General features: G+C 49.3%; 1 protein-coding gene across 4 annotated transcripts in view; it reads right to left on the reverse strand.

Moving 5' to 3' along the window:
* TMEM232 (transmembrane protein 232) overlaps nt 1-23,774 on the reverse strand; it is a 530,130-nt gene that overhangs the window by 314,102 nt on the left and 192,254 nt on the right. For all 4 annotated transcript variants that reach the window (XM_063964108.1, XM_063964107.1, XM_063964106.1 and 1 more), the window contains one exon: nt 20,629-20,756. In XM_063964108.1, the coding sequence (XP_063820178.1) occupies nt 20,629-20,756 (128 nt within the window). The remainder of the gene's footprint in view (nt 1-20,628; nt 20,757-23,774) is intronic.

The following is a 23,774-nucleotide window of genomic DNA, read 5'->3' on the forward strand; positions in this document are numbered from 1 at the left end:
CTAAAGAAAGATTTAGGTCTATCTGGTGTGCACTGGCTCCTCCCCCTATGACCCTCCTCCAAGCCTCAGTTAGGACACTGTGCCCGGAAGAGCTGACACAATAAGGAAGGATTTTGAATCCCGGGTAAGACTCATACCAGCCACACCAATCACACCATATAACTCGTGATAGGAACCCCGGTTAACAGTATGATAACAACGGAGCCTCTGAACATATGGCTCGCAATAACAACCCGATTTGTGTAACAATAACTATTTACAAGTATTGCAGACAATCCGCACTTGGGATGGGCGCCCAGCATCCACTACGGACTACGAGAAATAGAATTACCGGTGAGTAAATTCTTATTTTCTCTGACGTCCTAGTGGATGCTGGGGACTCCATAAGGACCATGGGGATTATACCAAAGCTCCCAAACGGGCGGGAGAGTGCGGACGACTCTGCAACACCGAATGAGAGAACTCCAGGTCCTCCTCAGCCAGGGTATCAAATTTGTAGAATTTTGCAAACGTGTTTGCCCCTGACCAAGTAGCAGCTCGGCAAAGTTGTAAAGCCGAGACCCCTCGGGCAGCCGCCCAAGATGAGCCCACCTTCCTTGTGGAATGGGCTTTTACAGATTTAGGCTGCGGTAGTCCCACCGCAGAATGCGCCAGCTGAATAGTGCTACAAATCCAGCGCGCGATAGTCTGCTTAGAAGCAGGAGCACCCAGTTTGTTGGGTGCATACAGGATAAACAGCGAGTCAGTTTTCCTGACTCCAGCCGTCCTGGAAACATACATTTTCAGGGCCCTGACTACGTCCAGTAACGTGGAATCCTCCAAGTTCCTAGTAGCCGCAGGCACCACAATAGGCTGGTTCAAGTGAAACGCTGATACCACCTTCGGGAGAAACTGAGGACGAGTCCTCAACTCTGCCCTATCCATATGGAAAATCAGATAAGGGCTTTTATAGGACAAAGCCGCCAATTCTGACACACGCCTGGCCGAAGCCAGAGCCAACAGCATGACCACTTTCCACGTGAAATATTTCAAATCCACAGTCTTAAGTGGTTCAAACCAATGTGATTTCAGGAACTCCAAAACCACATTGAGATCCCAAGGTGCCACTGGGGGCACAAAAGGAGGCTGAATACGCAGAACTCCTTTGACAAAAGTCTGAACTTCAGGCAGTGAAGCCAGTTCTTTCTGGAAGAAAATCGACAGGGCCGAAATCTGGACCTTAATGGACCCCAATTTGAGGCCCAACGTCACCCCTGCTTGCAGGAAATGCAGGAATCGACCCAGTTGAAATTCCTCCGTTGGGGCCTTCCTGGCCTCACACCAAGCAACATATTTTCGCCAAATGCGGTGATAATGTTTTACGGTGACATCCTTCCTGGCTTTGATCAGGGTAGGGATGACTTCCTCCGGAATGCCCTTTTCCTTCAGGATCCGGTGTTCAACCGCCATGCCGTCAAACGTAGCCGCGGTAAGTCTTGGAACAGACAGGGCCCCTGCTGCAGCAGGTCCTGTCTGAGCGGCAGAGGCCAAGGGTCCTCTGAAAGCATCTCTTGAAGTTCCGGGTACCAAGCTCTTCTTGGCCAATCCGGAACCACGAGTATAGTTTTCACTCCTCGCCTTCGTATTATTCTCAGTACCTTGGGAATGAGAGGCAGAGGAGGAAACACATAAACCGACTGGTACACCCACGGTGTTACTAGAGCGTCCACAGCGATCGCCTGAGGGTCCCTTGACCGGGCGCAATATCTTTTTAGCTTTTTGTTGAGGCGGGACGCCATCATGTCCACCTGTGGTCTTTCCCACCGGTTTACCAGCATTTGGAAGACTTCTGGATGAAGTCCCCATTCTCCCGGGTGGAGGTCGTGCCTGCTGAGGAAGTCTGCTTCCCAGTTGTCCACTCCCGGAATTAACACTGCTGTCAGTGCTAACACATGATTTTCCGCCCATCGGAGAATCCTTGTGGCTTCTGCCATTGCCCTCCTGCTTCTTGTGCCGCCCTGTCTGTTTACATGGGCGACCGCCGTGATGTTGTCTGATTGGATCAGTACCGGCTGGTTCTGAAGCAGGGGCCTTGCTTGGCTTAGGGCATTGTAAATGGCCCTTAGCTCTAGAATATTTATGTGAAGCGAAATCTCCTGATTTGACCACAGTCCTTGGAAATTTCTTCCCTGTGTGACTGCGCCCCAGCCCCGAAGGCTGGCATCCGTGGTCACCAGGACCCAGTCCTGTATTCCGAATCTGCGGCCCTCTAGTAGATGAGCCCTCTGCAGCCACCACAGCAGCGACACCCTGGTCCTTGCCGACAGGGTTATCCGCTGTTGCATCTGGAGATGGGACCCGGACCATTTGTCCAACAGGTCCCACTGGAAAGTCCTTGCGTGGAACCTTCCGAATGGAATCGCTTCGTACGAAGCTACCATTTTTCCCAGGACTCGTGTGCATTGATGTACCGACACCTGTCCCGGTTTTAGGAGGTCTCTGACTAGAGATGACAACTCCTCGGCTTTTTCCACTGGAAGAAACACTTTTTTCTGGTCTGTGTCCAGAATCATTCCCAGGAACAGAAGACGTGTCGTCGGGACCAGCTGTGACTTTGGAATATTGAGAATCCAGCCGTGCTGTTGTAGCACTTCCCGTGAAAGTGCTACCCCCACTACCAACTGTTCCTTGGACCTCGCCTTTATCAGGAGATCGTCCAAGTACGGGATAATTAAAACTCCCCCTTCTTGCGAAGGAGTATCATCATTTCGGCCATTACCTTAGTAAAGACCCTCGGTGCCGTGGATAACCCTAACGGCAGCGTCTGGAACTGATAGTGACAGTCCTGTACCACAAATCTGAGGTACTCCTGGTGAGGAGGGTAAATGGGGACATGCAGGTACGCATCCTTGATGTCCAGGGAGACCATGTAATCCCCCTCGTCCAGGCTCGCAATAACCGCCCTGAGCGATTCCATCTTGAACTTGAACCTTTTGATATAAGTGTTCAAGGATTTTAAATTTAAGATGGGTCTCACCGAACCGTCCGGTTTCGGTACCACAAACATTGTGGAATAGTAACCCTTCCCTTGCTGAAGGAGGGGTACCTTGACAATCACTTGCTGTGAATACAGTTTTTGGATAGCCACCAACACAGTTGCTGGTAAGGCAGATTTTAGAAAACGGCGGGGGGGGGGGGGGGGGACGTCTCGAATTCCAGCCTGTACCCCTGAGATACTACTTGAAGGGCCCAGGGATCCACCTGTGAGAGAGCCCACTGTGTGCTGAAATTCCTGAAACGGGCCCCCACCGTACCCGGATCCGCCTGTGAAGCCCCAGCGTCATGCTGTGGACTTACCGGACGCGGCGGAGGACTTTTGCTCTTGGGAACTGGCTGTATGCTGCAGCTTTTTCCCTCTACCTTTGCCTCTCGGCAGAAAGGATGCGCCTCGCGCCCTCTTGTGTTTATGGGGCCGAAAGGACTGTACTTGATAATACGGTGCCTTCTTTTGCTGTGGGGTAGCCTGTGGCAAAAATGTCGATTTCCCAGCCGTAGCTGTGGAAACGAGGTCTGAAAGACCATCCCCAAACAGTTCCACCCCCTTATAAGGCAAAACTGCCATGTGCCTTTTTGAATCGGCATCACCTGACCACTGCCGAGTCCATAACCCCCTTCTGGCGGCAATGGACATTGCGCTTATTTTTGATGCCAGCCGGCAAATATCCCTCTGTGCATCACGCATGTATAAGACAGCGTCCTTTATATGCTCAGCTCTACTGTCAGCAAAATAGTGTCCCTATCCAGGGTATCAATATTATCCGACAGGGAATCTGACCACGCAGCAGCAGCACTGCACATCCATGCTGATGCAATCGCTGGTCGCAATATAATGCCCGTGTGTGTATATATAGCTTTTAGGGTAGCCTCCTGCTTTCTATCAGCAGGATCCTTTAGGGCGGCCGTATCCGGAGACGGTAGAGCCACCTGTTTTGATAAACGTGTAAGCGCTTTATCTACCCTAGGGGACGTTTCCCAACGTGACCTATCCTCTGGCGGGAAAGGGTACGCTGCCAATAACCGTTTAGAAATTATCAATTTCTTATCGGGGGAAGTCCAGGCTTCCTCACACACCTCATTTAATTCCTCAGATGCAGGAAAAACTACTGGTAGTTTTTTCTCACCGAACATAATACCCTTTTTTGTGGTACCTGGGGTACTATCAGAAATGTGTAATAAATTTTTCATTGCCTCAATCATGTAACGGGTGGACCTATTGGAGGGTACACTAGTCTCATCGTCGTCGACACTGGAGTCGGTATCCGTGTCGACATCTGTGTCTGCCATCTGAGGTAGCGGGCGTTTTAAAGCCCCTGATGACATTTGAGACGCTGGAACAGTCACAAGCTGAGTAGCCGGCTGTCCTATGTAGTCAAACCTTTTATGTAAGGAGCTGACACTGTCACGTAATTCCTTCCATAAGTCCATCCACACAGGTGTCGACCCCTCAGGGGGTGACAACACATTTACAGGCATTTGCTCTGCCTCCACATCATTTTCCTCATCATACATGTCGACACAGCGGTACCGACACACAGCACACACACAGGGAATGCTCTGACAGAGGACAGGACCCCACAAAGCCCTTTGGGGAGACAGAGGGAGAGTATGCCAGCACACACCAGAGCGCTATATACCACAGGGATATCACCTATAAAGAGTGTTTTCCCTTATAGCTGCATATATATATTATACTGCGCCTAAATTTGTGCCCCCCCCCCTCTTTTTTACCCTTTCTGTAGTGCAGGACTGCAGGGGAGAGCCAGGGAGCGATCCTTCCAGTGGAGCTGTGAGGGAAAATGGCGGCAGTGTGCTGAGGGAGATGGCTCCGCCCCTTTTTCGGCGGGCTTTCTCCCGCTTTTTGTGTTATTCTGGCAGGGGTAATATACACCTATATAGCCTCTGGGGCTATATATGGTGTCAGTTTTGCCAGCCAAGGTGTTAATATTGCTGCACAGGGCGCCCCCCCCCAGCGCCCTGCACCCATCAGTGACCGAAGTGTGTGGTGTGCATGAGGAGCAATGGCGCACAGCTGCAGTGCTGTGCGCTACCTTGGAGAAGACAGAAGTCTTCAGCCGCCGATTTTCCGGACCTTCTTGCTTCTGGCTCTGTAAGGGGGACGGCGGCGCGGCTCCGGGAACGGACGACGAGGTCGGGTCCTGTGTGCGATCCCTCTGGAGCTAATGGTGTCCAGTAGCCTAAGAAGCCCAAGCTACCACCACTTAGGTAGGTTCGCTTCTTCTCCCCTTAGTCCCTCGCTGCAGTGAGCCTGTTGCCAGCAGGTCTCACTGTAAAATAAAAAACCTAAACTATACTTTCTTTCTAGGAGCTCAGGAGAGCCCCTAGTGTGCATCCAGCTCGGCCGGGCACAGAAATCTAACTGAGGCTTGGAGGAGGGTCATAGGGGGAGGAGCCAGTGCACACCAGATAGACCTAAATCTTTCTTTAGATGTGCCCAGTCTCCTGCGGAGCCGTCTATTCCCCATGGTCCTTACGGAGTCCCCAGCATCCACTAGGACGTCAGAGAAAAAGATTTACCGGTAGGTTTAAAATCTTATTTTCTCTAACGTCCTAGAGGATGCTGGGACTCCGTAAGGACCATGGGGATTATACCAAAGCTCCCAAACGGGCGGGAGAGTGCGGATGACTCTGCAGCACAGATTGAGCAAACAGGAGGTCCTCCTCAGCCAGGGTATCAAACTTATAGAACTTTGCAAAGGTGTTTGACCCCAACCTAGTAGCAGCTCGGCACAGCTGTAGTGCCAAGATCCCTCAGGCAGCCGCCCAAGAAGAGCCCACCTTCCTAGTGGAATGTGCCTTAACAGATTTTGGTAACGGCAATCCTGCCGTAGAATGCACCTGCTGAATCGTGTTACAGATCCAGCGAGCAATAGTCTGCTTTGAAGCAGGGCCGCCAACCTTGTTGGCTGCATACAGGACAAACAGTGCTTCTGTTTTTCTGATCCTAGCCGTTCTGGCCACGTAAATCTTCAAAGCACTGACCACATCAAGTGACTCGGAATCCTCCAAGTCACGTGTAGCCACAGGCACGACAATAGGTTGGTTAATATGAAAGGATGAGACCACCTTAGGTAGGAATTGAGGACGGGTCCGCAATTCCGCTCTATCCATATGGAAAACCAGATAGGGGCTTTTATGTGATAAAGCTGCTAATTCCGAAAACTCGCCTAGCCGAAGCCAAGGCTAACAACATGACCACCTTCCAAGTGAGATATTTCAACTCCACTGTTTTAAGTGGTTCAAACCAATGTGACTTAAGAAAACTTAACACCACGTTAAGGTCCCAAGGCGCCACCGGAGGTACAAAAGGAGGCTGAATATGCAGTACTCCCTTCACAAACGTCTGTACTTCAGGCAGAGAGGCCAATTCCTTTTGAAAGAAAATGGATAAGGCCGAAATCTGAACTTTAATGAAGCCTAATTTTAGGCCCAAATTCACTCCAGTTTGTAGGAAGTGAAGAAAACGGCCCAGATGGTATTATTCCGTAGGAGCATTCCTTGCCTCACACCAAGAAACATATTTTCTCCATATTCGGTGATAATGTTTAGATGTCACGTCCTTCCTAGCCTTTATTAGCGTAGGAATGACCTCATCCGGAATACCTTTTTCCGCTAGGATCCGGCGTTCAACCGCCATGCCGTCAAACGCAGCCGCTGTAAGTCTTGGAACAGACAGGGACCCTGTTGCAACAGGTCCTGTCTTAGAGGAAGAGGCCACGGATCTTCTGTGAGCATTTCCTGCAGATCCGGATACCAGGTCCTTCGTGGCCAATCTGGAACAATGAGTATTGTTCTCACTCCTCTTTTTCTTATTATTCTCAATACCTTGGGTATGAGAGGAAGAGGAGGAAATACATAGACCGACTGGAACACCCACGGTGTCACTACGGCGTCCACAGCTACCGCCTGAATGTCTCTTGACCTGGCGCAATACCTTTGTAGCTTTTTGTTGAGACGGGACGCCATCATGTCTATTTGGGGCAGTCCCCACCAACTTGCAATCTGTGCGAAGACTTCCTGATGAAGTCCCCACTCTCCCGGATGCAGGTCGTGTCTGCTGAGAAAGTCTGTTTCCTAGTTGTCCACTCCCGGAATGAACACTGCTGACAGTGCGCTTACATGATTCTCCGCCCAGCGAAGAATTCTGGTGGCTTCCTCCATCGCCACTCTGCTCTTTGTGCCGCCTTGGCGGTTTACATGAGCTACTGCGGTGACGTTGTCTGACTGGATCAGAACTGGTCGGTCGCGAAGTAAGGTCTCCGCTTGACGTAGGGCGTTGTATATGGCCCTTAGTTCCAGGATGTTCAAGACAAGTCTCTTGACTTGACCAAAGGCCTTGGAAATTTCTTCCCTGTGTGACTGCTCCCCAACCTCGGAGGCTCGCGTCCGTGGTCACCAGGATCCAATCCTGAATGCCGAACCTGCGGCCTTCTAGAAGGTGAGCACTCTGCAGCCACCACAGGAGAGACACCCTGGCCCTGGGGGACAGGGTGATCCGCTGATGCATGTGCAGATGTGATCCGGACCATTTGTCCAATAGGTCCCATTGGAAAGTCCTTGCATGGAACCTGCCGAAGGGAATGGCTTCGTATGTCGCCACCATTTTTCCCAGGACTTGAGTGCAATGATGTACTGACACTTGTTTCGGCTTCAACAGGTTCTTGACTAGAGTCATGAGTTCCTGCGCTTTTTCTATCGGAAGAAAAACCCTTTTCTGGTCTGTGTCTAGAATCATGCCCAAGAAGGGCAGGCGAGTCGTAGGATTCAGCTGCGACTTTGGAATATTGAGAATCCAGCCGTGTCGCTGTAACACCTTCAGTGAAAGGGATACGCTGTTCTGCAACTTCTCCCGTGATCTCGCTTTTATGAGGAGATCGTCCAAGTACAGGATAATTGTGACACCCTGCTTGTGCAGGAGCACCACCATTTCCGCCATTAACTTGGTGAAAATTCTCGGGGCCTTGGAAAGCCCAAACGGCAACGTCTGAAATTGGTAATGACAATCCTGTACCGCAAATCTCAGGTAGCCTGATGAGGAGGATAAATGGGAACATGCAGCTATGCATCCTTTATGTCCAGAGATACCATAAAATCCCCCCCTTCCAGGCTGGCGATGACCGCTCTGAGTGATTCCATCTTGAACTTGAACCGTTTTAAGTAAAGGTTCAGGGATTTTAAATTCAAAATTGGTCTGACTGAACCGTCCGGTTTCGGGACCACAAACAGGGTTGAGTAGTACCCCTTCCCTCTCTGAAGCAGGGGAACCTCGGCCACCACATGTTGAAGACACAATTTGTGAATCGCATGTAACACTATCTCCCTTTCTAGGGGAGAAGTTGGTAGCGCCGATTTGAAAAACCGGCGAGGAGGCACCTCTTCGAATTCCAGCTTGTATCCCTGGGAAACAATTTCTATTGCCCAGGGATCCAACTGTGAGTGAACCCAGATGTGGCTGAAAAGTCGAAGGCGTGCCCCCACTGGAGCGGACTCCCTCAGGGGAGCCCCAGCGTCATGCGGTGGATTTTGCAGAGGCCGGGGAGGACTTCTGTTCCTGGGAACTAGCTGTGTTGTGCAGCTTTTTTCCTCTGCCCTTACCCCTGGCAAGAAAGAACGATCCACGTACTCTTTTGCTTTTATTTGAACGAAAGGACTGCATTTGATAATGAAGCGCTTTCTTAGATTGTGAGGGAATATAAGGCAAAAAAATTCGATTTACCTGCCGTAGCTGTGGAGACGAGGTCCGAGAGGCCCTCTCCAAACAATTCCTCACCCTTGTAAGGCAAAAACTCCATATGCCTCTTTGAGTTTGCATCACCCGTCCACTGTCGGGTCCATAAGACTCGCCTAGCAGAAATAGACATAGCGTTTATTCTGGAACCCAGTAAACTAATGTCTCTTTGAGCATCCCTCATATATAAGACAGCATCTTTTATATGCCCTAGGGTCATTAAAATGGTATCCTTATCAAGGGTCTCAATATCCGCTGATAAGGAATCTGTCCATGCTGCTACAGCACTACAAACCCAGTCCGACGCAATTGCCGGTCTGAGTAACGTACCAGAATGTGTGTAGATGGACTTCTAGGTAAACTCCTGCTTGCGGTCAGCAGGATCCTTGAGGGTAGCCGTATCTTGGGATGGGAGCGCTATCTTTTTGATAAGCGTGTCAAAGCTTTGTCTACCCTAGGGGAGGATTCCCACCGTATTCTGTCCTGTGACGGGAAAGGATATGCTATTAGAATCCTTTTGGGAATCTGCAGTTTTTTGTCTGGAGTTTCCCACACTTTTTCGCATAATTCGTTCAGCTCATGTGAAGAGGGAAAGGTGACCTCAGGTTTCTGTCCCTTATACATGTGTACCCTCGTGTCAGGGACAGGGGGTTCCTCAGTGATATGCAAAACATCTTTAATTGCGATAATCATATATCGAATACATTTAGCCACCCTTGGCTGCAATTTTGCATCATCGTAGTTGACACTGGAGTCTGAATCCGTGTCGGTATCTGCGTCAACTATTTGGGATAGTGGGCACTTCTGAGACCCCGAAGGTCTTGGCGACATAGGGACAGACATGGGTTGACTCCCTGACTGTACCCTAGCTTCAGCTTTGTCTAATCTTTTGTGCAATAAATTAACATTAGCACTTAAAACATTCCACATATCCATCCAGTCAGGTGTCGGCGCTGCCGACGGAGACCTAATATTCATACACTCCCCCTCCTCCTTAGGTGAGCCTTCAACCTCAGACATGTCGACACACGCGTACCAACACACCACACACACACACACACACACACACACACACACACACACACACACTAAAGCTCTTTTCTGAAGACAGGTTCCCCACCAGGCCCTTTGGAGAGACAGAGAGAGAGTATGCCAGCACACACCCCAGCGCTATATGACCCAGGAAAAAACATAGAATGTTTACCCAGTAGCGCTTTTGTAGTATGTATATGCGCCAATTATGTCCCCCCCCTCTACTTTAAAACCTTTTTTCACCATGCGTCAAGCAGGGGAGAGTCCGGGGAGCTTCCTCTCAGCGGTGCTGTGGAGAAAAATGGCGCTGGTGAGTGCTGAGGGAGAAGCCCCGCCCCCTTGGCGGCGGGCTTCTGTCCCGCTCAAATTTCTTAATAACATGGCGGGGCTCTTTTTATACATGTACAGTGCCCAGCTGTACATGTATATATGTGTATTTGCCACAGGAGGTCTTTATTGCTGCCCAGGGCGCCCCCCCCTGCGCCCTGCACCCTTACAGTGACCGATGTGTGTGAGGTGAATGGGAGCAATGGCGCACAGCTTCACTGCTGTGCGTTACCTCTATGAAGATCAAGGTGTCTTCTGCCGCCTCTGAAGTCTTTTCCTCACATACTCACCCAGCTTCTCTCTTCCGACTCTGCGAGGAGGACGGCGGCGCGGCTCTAGGACGGACGGCGAGGATGAGACCTGCGTACCGATCCCTCTGGAGCTAATGGTGTCCAGTAGCCTAAGAAGCAGAGCCTTGAAACTCACAGAAGTAGGTCTGTTTCTCTCTCCTCAGTCCCTCGATGCAGGGAGCCTGATGCCAGCAGGCTCCCTGAAAATAAAAACCTAACTAAAATACTTTCTTTTACAGGAAACTCAGGAGAGCTCCCTGAAAGCACCCAGTCTCCACTGGGCACAGTATCAAACTGAGGTCTGGAGGAGGGGCATAGAGGGAGGAGCCAGTGCACACCCAGATCCAAAGTCTTTCTTAAAGTGCCCATGTCTCCTGCGGAGCCCGTCTATCCCCATGGTCCTTACGGAGTCCCAGCATCCTCTAGGACGTTAGAGAAATCCTCGTGAAGTAAGCCTCTTAATCAGCTGCAGTGTGCTGAAGCTTGGCAGTGTTAAAAACTGCAATAATAGGAAACAATAATCTACTGCACCTCATTCCACACTTAACTGGTGGTGCTGAGAACTAATATTTTGCCACAGGACACACATTACCCTGGGGGGAGTTGCACGTATTAATAACTGCATACGGTATGTGTCAGTATATATTACATTACTGCATACAGTATATGTGGCATGACAAGTACCAGTTATTGGCAATCTTCAACAATCAAACTCTAGGTGAGCTATAGAATTCTGAGAACTTACTGGATGGTTGAGGGACACCTATAGTATTACATTTCCTAAGTCAATGGTGTGCAACAGGCAGCTTTGGGGCTGCATGCAACCTTCCAAGCCTTCACTTGCTGCACTCCACTGTCATTCAGCATGACACACCAAGGACCAGCTTGTGACACACTTAAGGGCCCCGTACACTAGAACTATATGTCTGAGGCTGAAGTCGGAGGCGATATCCCTTGAACTCTCCCGGGAGCTTCCCGGGAGTGGTTCCATACGATTCCAAACTATTTGGTACATTTTGCATGCGATATATCGTATGCGATCCCAGCCATGCCTGTGGGAAACAACATATCATGAGTACAGCACTAACGACCTAGAGGAGTCGAACCGACGCTCACGGGGCCGCGCATTGGATCGGATCGGATACCCAGCGAAAATGCCCGATTTCACCCAATACAGTATATCGGCCCGAATTGGGCTGAAATCGGGCATAATCGTTCTAGTGTATGGGGCCCTTAAGGTGTCTTGTAACAGAAGCGCTGTTCTAGCACACTAGCAGGTTGCTCAGTCCATACAGTACAACTGAGCACTCAATAAAGTATATTCTTGTGGATATACTTGTATGGCTGGTCAGCTGTATAACCAATCACTTGTGCCTTTTATTTAAGTTTGTTTTACTATATACGCCAGTTTGTCACTTGTCTTTCAATTTCTGTCCCCGATTGTCCAGAAAAAATAAAGGGTAATAGAGTAGTAATGACATCTGACTGTTAAACCAATTGTAAACCATTTTTGCTTTGTTTGAAATGTTTAATGTTTGTCTTACAAAGGTTATGTGAATACATTTTTTTTTAATTTAAATAAACTTTGGGTTGAATTTTGGGTTTAGTGTTACCATAAAGGCTGTTCACAAAACAGAATTAAAACAGGAAAATAGGTAAAATAATGTAAGCATTCCCGCCAACATGATATACTGTATGCGGTTTTTAATTTACTTCCAGAGCCAGAACTAAATTAGGTACAAAAAGTAATTTGCTTGGATGCCAAGAGGCTTGAGGAAGTCTAAAGTGTGAATCACATTAATTTACTTTAAAAAATACAAAAATTAAACACTGCAGGCATATAAATTTTCAGTTATTTTTACACTGCAGGCAGATTTGTTTACTTTTGTACTCTTGGATATTCCAACAAATAAACTAACACTGGGCATACACATACAGATAAAGGGGGTAATTCAGAGGTGATCGCAGCAGCAAATTTGTTAGCAGTTGGGCAAATCCATGTGCACTGCAGGGGGGGCAGATATAACATGTGCAGAGAGAGTTAGATGTTCGCAGCGGCTGAGTAAAGGTGAGTACACACTGGCCAATATCGATATATCGCTGGTTCGTCGGCCAGTGTGTACGGGTGATATGTCTGTGAACTCCATCGTTCACAGACATATCGCGTCGGCCCTGCAGCACAGTCGACGGCCAATATATCTACCGATATATGCTGTGTGTCTATGGGCGACCAGCCGGCTGTCCATACACATGCTGTGGCGGCTGGCGGTGATTGACAGCTGAACTGGGCGGGCGTGTGTACACGCCCATCCAGTTCATGACATCAGTCCCCGACGGATCGGACAGTGGGTATGCACAGCACACTGCCCGATCCGTCCATAGATATAGCTGCAGATCAATTGATCTGCAGATATATCTATCAGTGTGTACCCACCTTAAGTCCTGGGCTGCTCAGAGACTGCACAAGATCTGTTCGTACAGCTCTGCTACAAATGCGTTTGCATACTTGCAAAGCAAATATACACTCCCCTATGGGCGGTGGCAAGAGAGGAAGAAGCACATGAGGGGAGAGGGCTCTGTCCATGAGAAAATACATTCTGAAGGGAAGGAGCAGACAGACAAGGGTGACACAGATGGGGTAGAAGTGAGTCATGTAGCAGAGGGTTAGGATTAGAAATAGCTGGGTTTGATGAAGAAGTGGGTCTTGAGAACCCTTTTAGAGGTTTGTAGAGAGGTGGCGAGTTTGACAGGGAGAAAAGGAGAGATATGGTAAGACTTACCATTGTTAAATCTCTTTCTGCGAGATATTCTGATTTCCACAGGGAATAACATCGGGGTGTAGAGTTGGATCTTGATCCGAGGCACCAACAGGCTAAAGCTTTGACTGTTCCCGGGATGCACTGCACCGCCTACTTTATAGCCCCGCCTCCAGGAACTGGAGCTCAGTTTTGTTAACCAGTCCAATGCAGTAGCAGGTAAGAGAGACGGTAGATGTTAGTCACATAGACCCACATTCTCACGACAGGAGAAGGGACTAGCGGCCAATGCCATACAAACACAAAGAAGCTAAGTGCGTCAGGGTGGGCACCCTGTGTAACTCGCAGAAAGAGATTTAACAATGGTAAGTCTTGCCATAAATCTCTCCTTTTCTGCAGCGGGGTACACTGGGCTCCACAGGGAATAACATTGGTGATGTCCTAAAGCAGTTCCTCATGGGAGGGGACGCACTGTAGCGGGTACAAGAACCTGGTGTCCAAAGGAAGCATCCTGGGAGGCGGAAGTATCAAAGGCACAGAACCTGATGAATGTGTTCACTGAGGACCACGTAGCCGCCTTGCACAATTGTTCAGCGGACGCGGCACGGCGGGCCGCCCAAGAAGGTTCAAAAAACCGAGTAGAATGGGCCTTGATAGCAGCAGGAACTGGGAGTCCAGCCTGCGCATAAGCTCGTGCAATCACCATTCTAATCCATCTGGCCAAGGGCTGCTTATTTGCAGGCTAGCCACGTTTGTGAAAACCAAAAAGTACAAAAAGAGAGTCTGATCTCCTGATAGAGGCAGTCCTTTCTACATATATACGGAGAGCCCGTACCACATCCAAAGACCGCTCTTTGGAGGAGAAACCAGGAGAGATAAAGGCCGGAACCACAATCTCTTGCTTAAGGTGGAAAGATGACACCACCTTAGGTAGATAACCAGGGCGAGTTCTAAGAACTGCTCGGTCATGGTGAAAAACCAGAAAGGGTGGACGACAGGACAAAGCGGCTAAGTCTGACACCCTCCTAGCAGTGGCAACAGCCAACACAAAAATGACCTTAAGAGTAAGGCATTTAAGGTCCACAGACTCAAGAGGTTCAAACAGAGACTCTTGAAGGGCATTAAGAACGACAGACAGATCCCATGGAGCCACAGGAGGGACATAGGGAGGCTGAATCCGTAGTACGCCCTGAGTGAATGTATGAACGCCAGGAATAGATAAACATTTTCGCTGAAACCACATCGACAAGGCAGAAATGTGAACCTTGAGGGAGGCCAGACAAAGTCCTAAATCCAGGCCTTGTTGCAAAAAAGCCAGAAGTCTGGAAGTACTAAACTTGTATGTATCGTAATTCTTAGCAGCACACCAGGTGAAGTAAGAATTCCAGACCCTATAATAAATCCGAGCAGAAGCCGGTTTGCGGGCCCTCAACATAGTTTGAATAACCGCCTCAGAAAATCCTTTGGCCCTCAAGAGTGTAGCTTCAAGAGCCACGCCGTCAAAGCCAGTCTTGCCAGGTCCTGGTAAACACAAGGGCCCTGAACGAGGAGGTCTGGGCGTTGAGGAAGTAGATAAGGATGCTCGATCGAGAGACCCTGCAGGTCTAAGAACCAATGCTGTCTAGGCCACACTGGAGCGACTAGACGCAGTATTCGTCCTTCTTGCTTGAACTTCCATAGTACCCTGGGCAGGAGTGACACTGGCAGCCGAAAGTTCCATGGAATTGCCAGTGCATCCACGAACGCTGCTTGAGGATCCCTTGTCCTTCCTCTGAAGGCCGGAACCTTATGATTGTGTTGAGATGCCATCAGGTCTACATCTGGTAAACCCCATTTGTCCACAAGGAGTTGGAAGACCACCGGATGAAGACTCCACTTCCCGGCGTGTACGTCCTGACGACTGAGGAAGTCCGCTTCCCAGTTGAGGACCCCCGGAATGAACACTGCCAATATGGTTGGCAGATGGCGTTCCGCCCATCGAAGTATTTTTTACACTTTGATCATTGCCATGCGGCTTCGAGTGCTGCCTTGATGATTTATGTACGCAACCATGGTGGCGTTGTCTGATTGGACTTGTACGAAAGGCAGGGCCAGTGTCAACGCATTGAACACTGCCCGCAATTCCAGAATGTTTATCGAGAGGAGAGATTCCTCCCTGGTACACCGACCCTGGAGAGAGTGTTGCCCCAATACCGCACCCCAACCCCGCAGACTGGCAACCGTCGTTAGGAGGACCCAGTTGGAGAACCAGAAGGGACGACCCCTGCTCAACTGTTGGTCCTGTAGCCACCAACTCAGTGACAGATGAACCTCCAGAGTCAAGGAGAACATTTGAGACCTGATCCGGTGTGGCAGGCCGTCCCACTTGGAAAGGATTAACCTCTGCAGAGGGCATGAATGAAATTGAGCGTACTCTACCATGTAAGCCGACATCATGAGGCCTAGTACTTGCATCACCGAGTGTATCGACACTCTTTGGCGAGAGAGGAAGCATCTGAATCTGTCCTGAAGATTCAGGACCTTCTCTGGAGACAAGAACAAACGTTGGTCGTGTGTGTCCAGTAATGCCCCCAGGTGCACCATGCTCTGAGCAGGGAACAGGGTGGATTTCTTCCAGTTAATGAGCCACCCGTGGGCTTGTAGGAATTGGACCATCAGTTCCAGATGACGGAGGAGAACCTCTGGGGAGTTCACCAGGATCAACAAGTCGTCCAGATACGGCAGGATCCTGATACCCTGCTGGCGGAGAAGGGACATCATGACCGCCATGACCTTGGTGAAGATCCGAGGAGCCATGGTCAGTCCGAAAGGCAAGGCTTGGAACTGATATTGAAGGTTGCCAATAGCAAACCATAGATATTGCTGATGCGACATGGCAATAGGTATGTGTAGGTATGCATCCTGTATATCCAGGGATACCATATAGTCCTTGGGTTCCAAAGCCAGTACAATAGAGCGCAGAGCTTCTATATGGAATTTGGACACCCTCACAAATTTGTTCAAAGATTTCAGGTTGAGTATAGGCCGGGAGGATCCATTCGGATTCGGAACTAGAAACAGCGTCGAATAGTATCCCCTGCCTCTCTGAGACAGAGGCACCGGCACTATCACTCCTGTATCCAGGAGGGATTGGACAACCAAATGTAGAGTTTGTGCTTTTAACGGATTCGAAGGGATAACCATTGAGCAAAACTGGCGAGGGGGACGTCTCTTGAAAGAGATTGCGTACCCGTGAGAGACCACTTCCTGCACCCAGGTGCCCGAAATGGTCTTAAACCATACCTGGGCGTACTGCAGAAGTCGGCCTCCCACCCTGGGGTCCCCCAGGGGGAGGTCCGCGCCGTCATGCAGCAGGCTAGTCCTGTTTGGAAGCAGGCTGACGGGTGGCCCAAGAATGTTTAGGTTTGGGCTTAGAGGACTTGGAAGTGCGGGCCTGTCTCGGGTACGCCTGACCCTTTGCTTTACCTGGAGGTCGAAAGGAACAAAAAGTAGTACTCTTAGCCTTCGCAACCGAAGGATTAGTACTTGGGAGAAACGCAGTCTTGGCCGACGCCAAATTGGTCACAATCTTGTTCAGATCATCTCCAAATAGTATATCTCACTTAAAAGGGAGTACCTCCAAGGTCTTCTTAGAGTACAGGTCCACCGACCAGGACCGTAACCACAGAATATGGCGAGCCAGGATAGACGTAGTAGATGCCTTGGCCACCATAACGCCTGCATCAGAGGCCGCCACCTGAATATAGTGGGATGCTGTGGTAATATAGGACAGATATTGTATGTCAGTGTCAGAAAAAGGTAGCTCTTCCTCAATTGCTTGAACCCATGCTTCAATGCCTTTTGTAGCCCAAGAGACTGCCATAGTGGGCCTATGTACAGCACCTGTAAGAGTGTAAATAGACTTCAAGCAACCCTCCACACGCTTGTCCGTCGGTTCCTTCAAAGAGGTGATGATGGTGACAGGCAGAGTAGATGACGCCACAAGACCGGCTACATGCGAGTCCACTGGTGGCAGGGTTTCCCACGTGTTACTCAACGCCGCAGAGATAGGATAACGAGCTAGCATCTTTTTAGACAGGGAAAATGTATTTCCTGGAGAAGACCAGGATTCCTGACGTATGTTAATTAAATGGTCAGAATGTGGTAAGACTAATTTAGGAACCTTCTGACGTTTGAACTTATCAGGAGGGTCAATCTCATCATCAATCTGAAGAATCAGCTTGATAGCCTCCACTAGGTCAGGAACATCAACCTGTGTTGTAGACTTCATCGGAAGCAGCAGTATCAGCATCTAAGGATCAGTATATTCCCATCCGAATCGGAAGAATCATCTGAAATATTAGTGGATTGTGAGGAAGAAATGGCCCGCTTAGATGACCATTTGATCCCAGTAGGGCAAGGGTTAGGTCTTTGTTTAACCAAGGACTGATTTAATTGCTGTAAGTGGGTTGACAGAGTATCTGACCATAGTGGATTAACTACAGGGACAATATGTGGCTGTAATGTCACAGGAGGTCCCACAGGAAGCGTAAGTCTTGTTACAAGCGTAGTCAGCATATCTGAAAATGCAGCCCAAGGTGGATCCTGATTTGCCACAGGTGCTGCGGGCTGACTAGGGGGTGCAGAACACCCAGTACCTGAACCTTCAGCAGGAATCATTTCCTCAGGTAAATCCGTGGGTTGCAGCACTGCATGATGCAGGAGCGTCTGCGGATTTCCCGCCCTGTCTAGCAGACATTATTGCGAATCTAACCTTAGGGCGTATGAGTACAATATAGCCAGACAAACACAATACCTGACAAAAAAAAACCTAAGATATGCGACCACAATTGCAGAGCACAAACAGAGAATTTAAGTGGCATGAGGTGACTGAAACACACAGTGAAAAATACAAAACAGTATACGAACACTATATGGTACATGAGACCCTGACGCACTTAGACCCCCAGGGCACAGAATATAGTGATAGCAATATGTGTGATACACAGAATGGAATCCACACAGCAGCTATAGGTGCACACAGTCACAGGTACAATGCAGAAATTATTACATATGAAAAATAAAACTGCACTGGACTAGTAATACTACATATAGAAATGTATGTATACAGCTATAACAATGCACAGTAAACACTGGATGTATATCACAGAATACTTGTACTACTGTAAATATTCATATAGCAGTACACTTGTTCTTAACTAACGCTGTCTAAACGAGAAGTAGAATACTTAAGTGTCATGTCAATGCACAGCGCTGATGAGACAGGCGGCTATACAGAGGAGACAGTGCCCAGCAGTCCCAGGATCAGCGCAGCTCTGTGAAATGGCACCCAAACGCTGACAGGGAGTGAGGGAGGGAGGGAGAGAGAGAGATGCAGCTCCAGGGTGGGAACACCTGCTGTAGACGGCGCCTGGAGCTGGAGCAGGTTAGCGCCTTATCCCCTCTGCTGGACTTCACCACTGGGTACTATGGAGCCTATAATAAATGGATTTTAGTAAATCCGACCTGCGCTCCCTGCCCTGGTGGATATAGTGGGGTCCCTGCATGGCCACAGTGTCCACGGCAGCGGCACGGTCCATCTCCTGGGACCGCGACCGGAGCGCGATTTCGGCAGGTCCCACCTGGGGGACCCTCTTACCTCCTCCCTGAAGTGCGTTCACGCGATCCAGTAGAGCAGCAGCGGTGATGTGTGCCTGATGACTGGAGCGCCTCCGCTGCAAGTACCCGGCAACCAGGGTGCGGGAGTATGCTGCGCCGCTGGGGAAGGTGATGAAGCCGCAGCACAGAATGTCAGCATGACATACACAGCATCTAGTGCCTGTGCTGAGGCCCTTGAAGTCTTCTTTCTTCTTAAAAAGCTGTTATTAGGGCTGACCCCCCCACCCCGTTAGTAACCTGCACTGCAGGCCCAACTTACAAACTGAGCTCCAGTGCCTGGAAGCGGGGCTATAGAGGAGGCAGTGCAGTGAATCCTGGGAACAGTCAAAGCTTTAGCCTGTTGGTGCCTCAGATCAAGATCCAACTCTTCACCCCTATGTTATTCTCTGTGGAATACCAGTGTACCCCGCTGCAGAAATAGAAAATTACAGAGATAGGGAGCACCACAGCAAAAATCTTGGAGGCAGGAATGGGAGGAAGTAATCAGTAGGTAGGAGAGGCGGCGTGAATTTGTGGAGCGTAGAGGGCGGGTGGGAGTGTAAGGGGAGACAAGGTCAGATATGTGAATGGGTGAGAGCTTTGTAGGCGAGTGTGAGAAGTTTTAATTGGATTCAGAAGAAGAAGGGGGGGAGTGAAGGGCTTGTAAGAGCCGGGCTGCAGCCTTGAGGATAGAAAGGAGTGGAGAGAAGCATTTTCCAGTGATGCTAGATAGGAGGAGATTACAGCAGTCAAATCTGGAGATGACCTGTGAGGGAGGGAGGGAGGAATCAAGGATAACTCCAGGAGAGCATACTTGGGGAATAGAGGAGATAGTTGTGCCATCAATAGATAATAAAACTGTGGGAGAATAATTTATGCAGGAGGGTGGGAAGATGATCAGCTCAGCCTTAAACATGTTAAGTTTAAGAAAGCACTTGGACATTCAAGAAGAGATAGCAGAGAGACAGTTGGAGATACGAGTGAGGAGAGACAGGGGGAGTGGTCAAGGAAGGAAAGGTAGCTTTGACATCAGCACAGAGATGATATTAGAAGTCAAAAGAGTGAATGAGATCCCCTAAAGAGGATGTATAGAGAGAGAAAAGGAGAGGTCCAAGAACAGAACCTTGGGGGACACCTGCTGTTAGTGGAAGTGGGGGGGGGAGGGGGGAAGGGGGTGGAGTCATAAAAGGAGACAGAGGAGGAACTGTCAGAGAGGTAGGAGGCCAGCCAGGAGAGGGCAGTGTCACGCAGACCAATGAAGTGAAGGAGGAGAGGGTGGTCCACAGTGTCAAAAGCAGTAGAGAGGTTAAGGAGAATTAGCAGAGAGTATGATATCAGTGCTCCGCCCCCAGGGAGGAGACATTTCCCCAATCCTTCCGATGTGAAGGAACAGGGGAAATGTCTGTCATTCAGCTGCGGAAGGGAATACACTGCCCAATGCGGCCTACATTCTACTTTCAAAATATCCAATTGGATGGACAAACCAGCATGTGTGACCAATCGATAATCTTGGATTCGTCACCCGCATACACGCTGCAATTATCAGATAATTGTAGCATGTTTGCCCAGCATTAGTTTTGTACAATGGGTCAAATGTTATTTACAATGCACATCTATTGTTGCACACAGTATAAAAGGCAGTGAAAATAAGCCTACAGTGTCTGCATACCAGACACTGTTGTGTGAAGATGGAGCTCAAACATAAAGAAAGACACCGCTAGTTCTGTTACTGTTGAATCAGATAACAGCTAACTCTTAGTTACAGCTTTCTGCAAGCTTCTAACAACCTATGAAATCTCACCTGTAAAAATGTCTCAGTTTCCAGGTAATACTCTATATTACATATGATTGCTCCAACTTTCATCATAACATGTATGGATAACAGAACGCTTGGGAATGGATGATATGTTGTTTCACATTCTGACAGAGCTGCAACAGGAGGTAAAATAAGAATTTACTCACCGGTAATTCTATTTCTCGTAGTCCGTAGTGGATGCTGGGTACTCCGTAAGGACCATGGGGAATAGACGGGCTCCACAGGAGACTGGGCACTCTTTAAAGAAAGATTAGGTACTACATCTGGTGTGCACTGGCTCCTCCCTCTATGCCCCTCCTCCAGACCTCAGTTAGGGAAACTGTGCCCGGAAGAGCTGACATTACTAGGAAAGGATTTGGAATCCAGGGTAAGACTCATACCAGCCACACCAATCACACCGTACAACTTGTGATAACTATACCCAGTTAACAGTATGAACAATAGCTGAGCCTCACTCAACAGATGGCTCAGAACAATAACCATATAGTTAAGCAATAACTATATACAAGTATTGCAGAAGTCCGCACTTGGGACGGGCTCCCAGCATCCACTACGGACTACGAGAAATAGAATTACCGGTGAGTAAATTCTTATTTTCTCTGACGTCCTAGTGGATGCTGGGTACTCCGTAAGGACCATGGGGATTATACCAAAAGCTCCCAAACGGGCGGGAGAGTGCGGATGACTCTGCAGCACCGAATGAGCAAACTCAAGGTCCTCCTCAGCCTGGGTATCAAACTTGTAGAATTTTGCAAACGTGTTTGATCCCGACCAGGTAGCAGCTCGGCAAAGTTGTAAAGCCGAGACCCCTCGGGCAGCCGCCCAAGAAGAGCCCACCTTCCTCGTGGAATGGGCTTTTACTGATTTAGGATGCGGCAGTCCAGACGCAGAATGTGCAAGTTGAATCGTGCTACAGATCCAGCGAGCAATAGTCTGCTTAGAAGCAGGAGCACCCAGCTTGTTGGGTGCATGCAGGATAAACAGCGAGTCAGCTTTTCTGACTCTAGCCGTCCTGGAAACATAGATTTTCAGGGCCCGGACTACGTCCAGCAACTTGGAATCCTCCAAGTCCCGAGTAGCCGCAGGCACCACAATAGGTTGGTTCAAATGAAACACTGATACCACCTTAGGGAGAAACGTCTGAACTTCAGGCAGTGAAGCCAGTTCTTTTTGAAAGAAAATAGACAGGGCCGAAATCTGGACTTTTATGGATCCCAATTTTAGGCCCATAGTCACTCCTGACTGTAGGAAGTGCAGAAATTGACCCAGCTGAAATTCCTCTGTTGGGGCCTTCATAGCCTCACACCAAGCAACATATTTTCGCCATATGCGGTGATAATGTTTTGCTGTCACAATCCTTCCTAGCTTTTATCAGCGTAGGAATGACTTCCACCGGAATGCCCTTTTCCATCAGGATCCGGCGTTCAACCGCCATGCCGTCAAACGCAGCCGCGGTAAGTCTTGGAACAGACAGGGCCCCTGCTGTAGCAGGTCCTGTCGGAGCGGCAGAGGCCAAGGGTCCTCTGAGATCATTTCCTGTAGTTCCGGGTACCAAGTTCTTCTTGGCCAATCCGGAACGATGAGTATAGTTCTTACTCCTCTCTTTCTTATTATCCTCAGTACCTTTGGTATGAGAGGAAGAGGAGGGAACACATAAACCGACTGGTACACCCACGGTGTCACTAGAGCGTCCACAGCTATCGCCTGAGGGTCCCTTGACCTGGCGCAATATCTTTTTAGCTTTTTGTTGAGACGGGACGACATCATGTCCACCTGTGGCCTTTCCCAACGATTTACAATCAGCTGGAAGACTTCTGGATGAAGTCCCCACTCTCCCGGGTGGAGGTCGTGCCTGCTGAGGAAGTCTGCTTCCCAGTTGTCCACTCCCGGAATGAACACTGCTGACAGTGCTATCACGTGATTCTCCGCCCATCGGAGAATCTTTGTGGCTTCTGCCATTGCCATCCTGCTTCTTGTGCCGCCCTGTCTGTTTACATGGGCGACCGCCGTGATGTTGTCTGACTGAATCAGCACCGGCTGGTTTTGAAGCAGGGGTTTTGCTTGACTTAGGGCATTGTAAATGGCCCTTAGTTCCAGAATATTTATGTGTAGGGAAGTCTCCTGACTCGACCATTGTCCTTGGAAGTTTCTTCCCTGAGTGACTGCCCCCCAACCTCGGAGGCTTGCATCCGTGGTCACCAGGACCCAGTCCTGAATGCCGAATCTGCGGCCCTCGAGAAGATGAGCACTCTGCAGCCACCACAGCAGAGACACCCTGGCCCTCGGGGACAGGGTGATCAACCGATGCATCTGAAGATGCGATCCGGACCACTTGTCTAACAGATCCCACTGAAAGATCCTTGCATGGAACCTGCCGAAGGGAATCGCTTCGTAAGAAGCTACCATCTTTCCCAGGACTCGCGTGCAGTGATGCACCGACACCTGTTTTGGTTTCAGGAGGTCTCTGACCAGAGATGACAACTCCTTGGCCTTCTCCTCCGGGAGAAACACCTTCTTCTGTTCTGTGTCCAGAATCATACCCAAGAACAGCAGACGCGTCGTAGGAACCAGCTGCGACTTTGGGATATTCAGAATCCAGCCGTGCTGTTGTAGCACTTCCTGAGATAGTGCTACTCCGACCAACAACTACTCCCTGGACCTCGCCTTTATAAGGAGATCGTCCAAGTACGGGATAATTATAACTCCCTTCTTTCGAAGGAGTATCATCATTTCGGCCATTACCTTGGTAAATACCCTCGGTGCCGTGGACAGACCAAACGGCAACGTCTGGAATTGGTAATGGCAGTCCTGTACCACAAATCGGAGGTACTCCTGGTGAGGTGGGTAAATGGGGACATGTAGGTAAGCATCCTTGATGTCCAGTGATACCATAAAATCCCTCTCTTCCAGGCTTGCAATAACCGCCCTTAGCGATTCCATTTTGAACTTGAACTTCCTTATATAAGTGTTCAAGGATTTCAAATTTAGAATGGGTCTCACCGAACCGTCTGGTTTCAGTACCACAGCACATTGAGGAATAGTAACCTCGTCCCTGTTGAAGGAGGGGAACTTTGATTATCACCTGCTGGGAATACAGCTTGTGAATTGCCGCCAGTACTACCTCCCTTTCC

This window comes from Pseudophryne corroboree, chromosome 1 (genome assembly GCF_028390025.1).
Source record: "Pseudophryne corroboree isolate aPseCor3 chromosome 1, aPseCor3.hap2, whole genome shotgun sequence".
Taxonomy (NCBI): Eukaryota; Metazoa; Chordata; class Amphibia; order Anura; family Myobatrachidae; genus Pseudophryne; species Pseudophryne corroboree.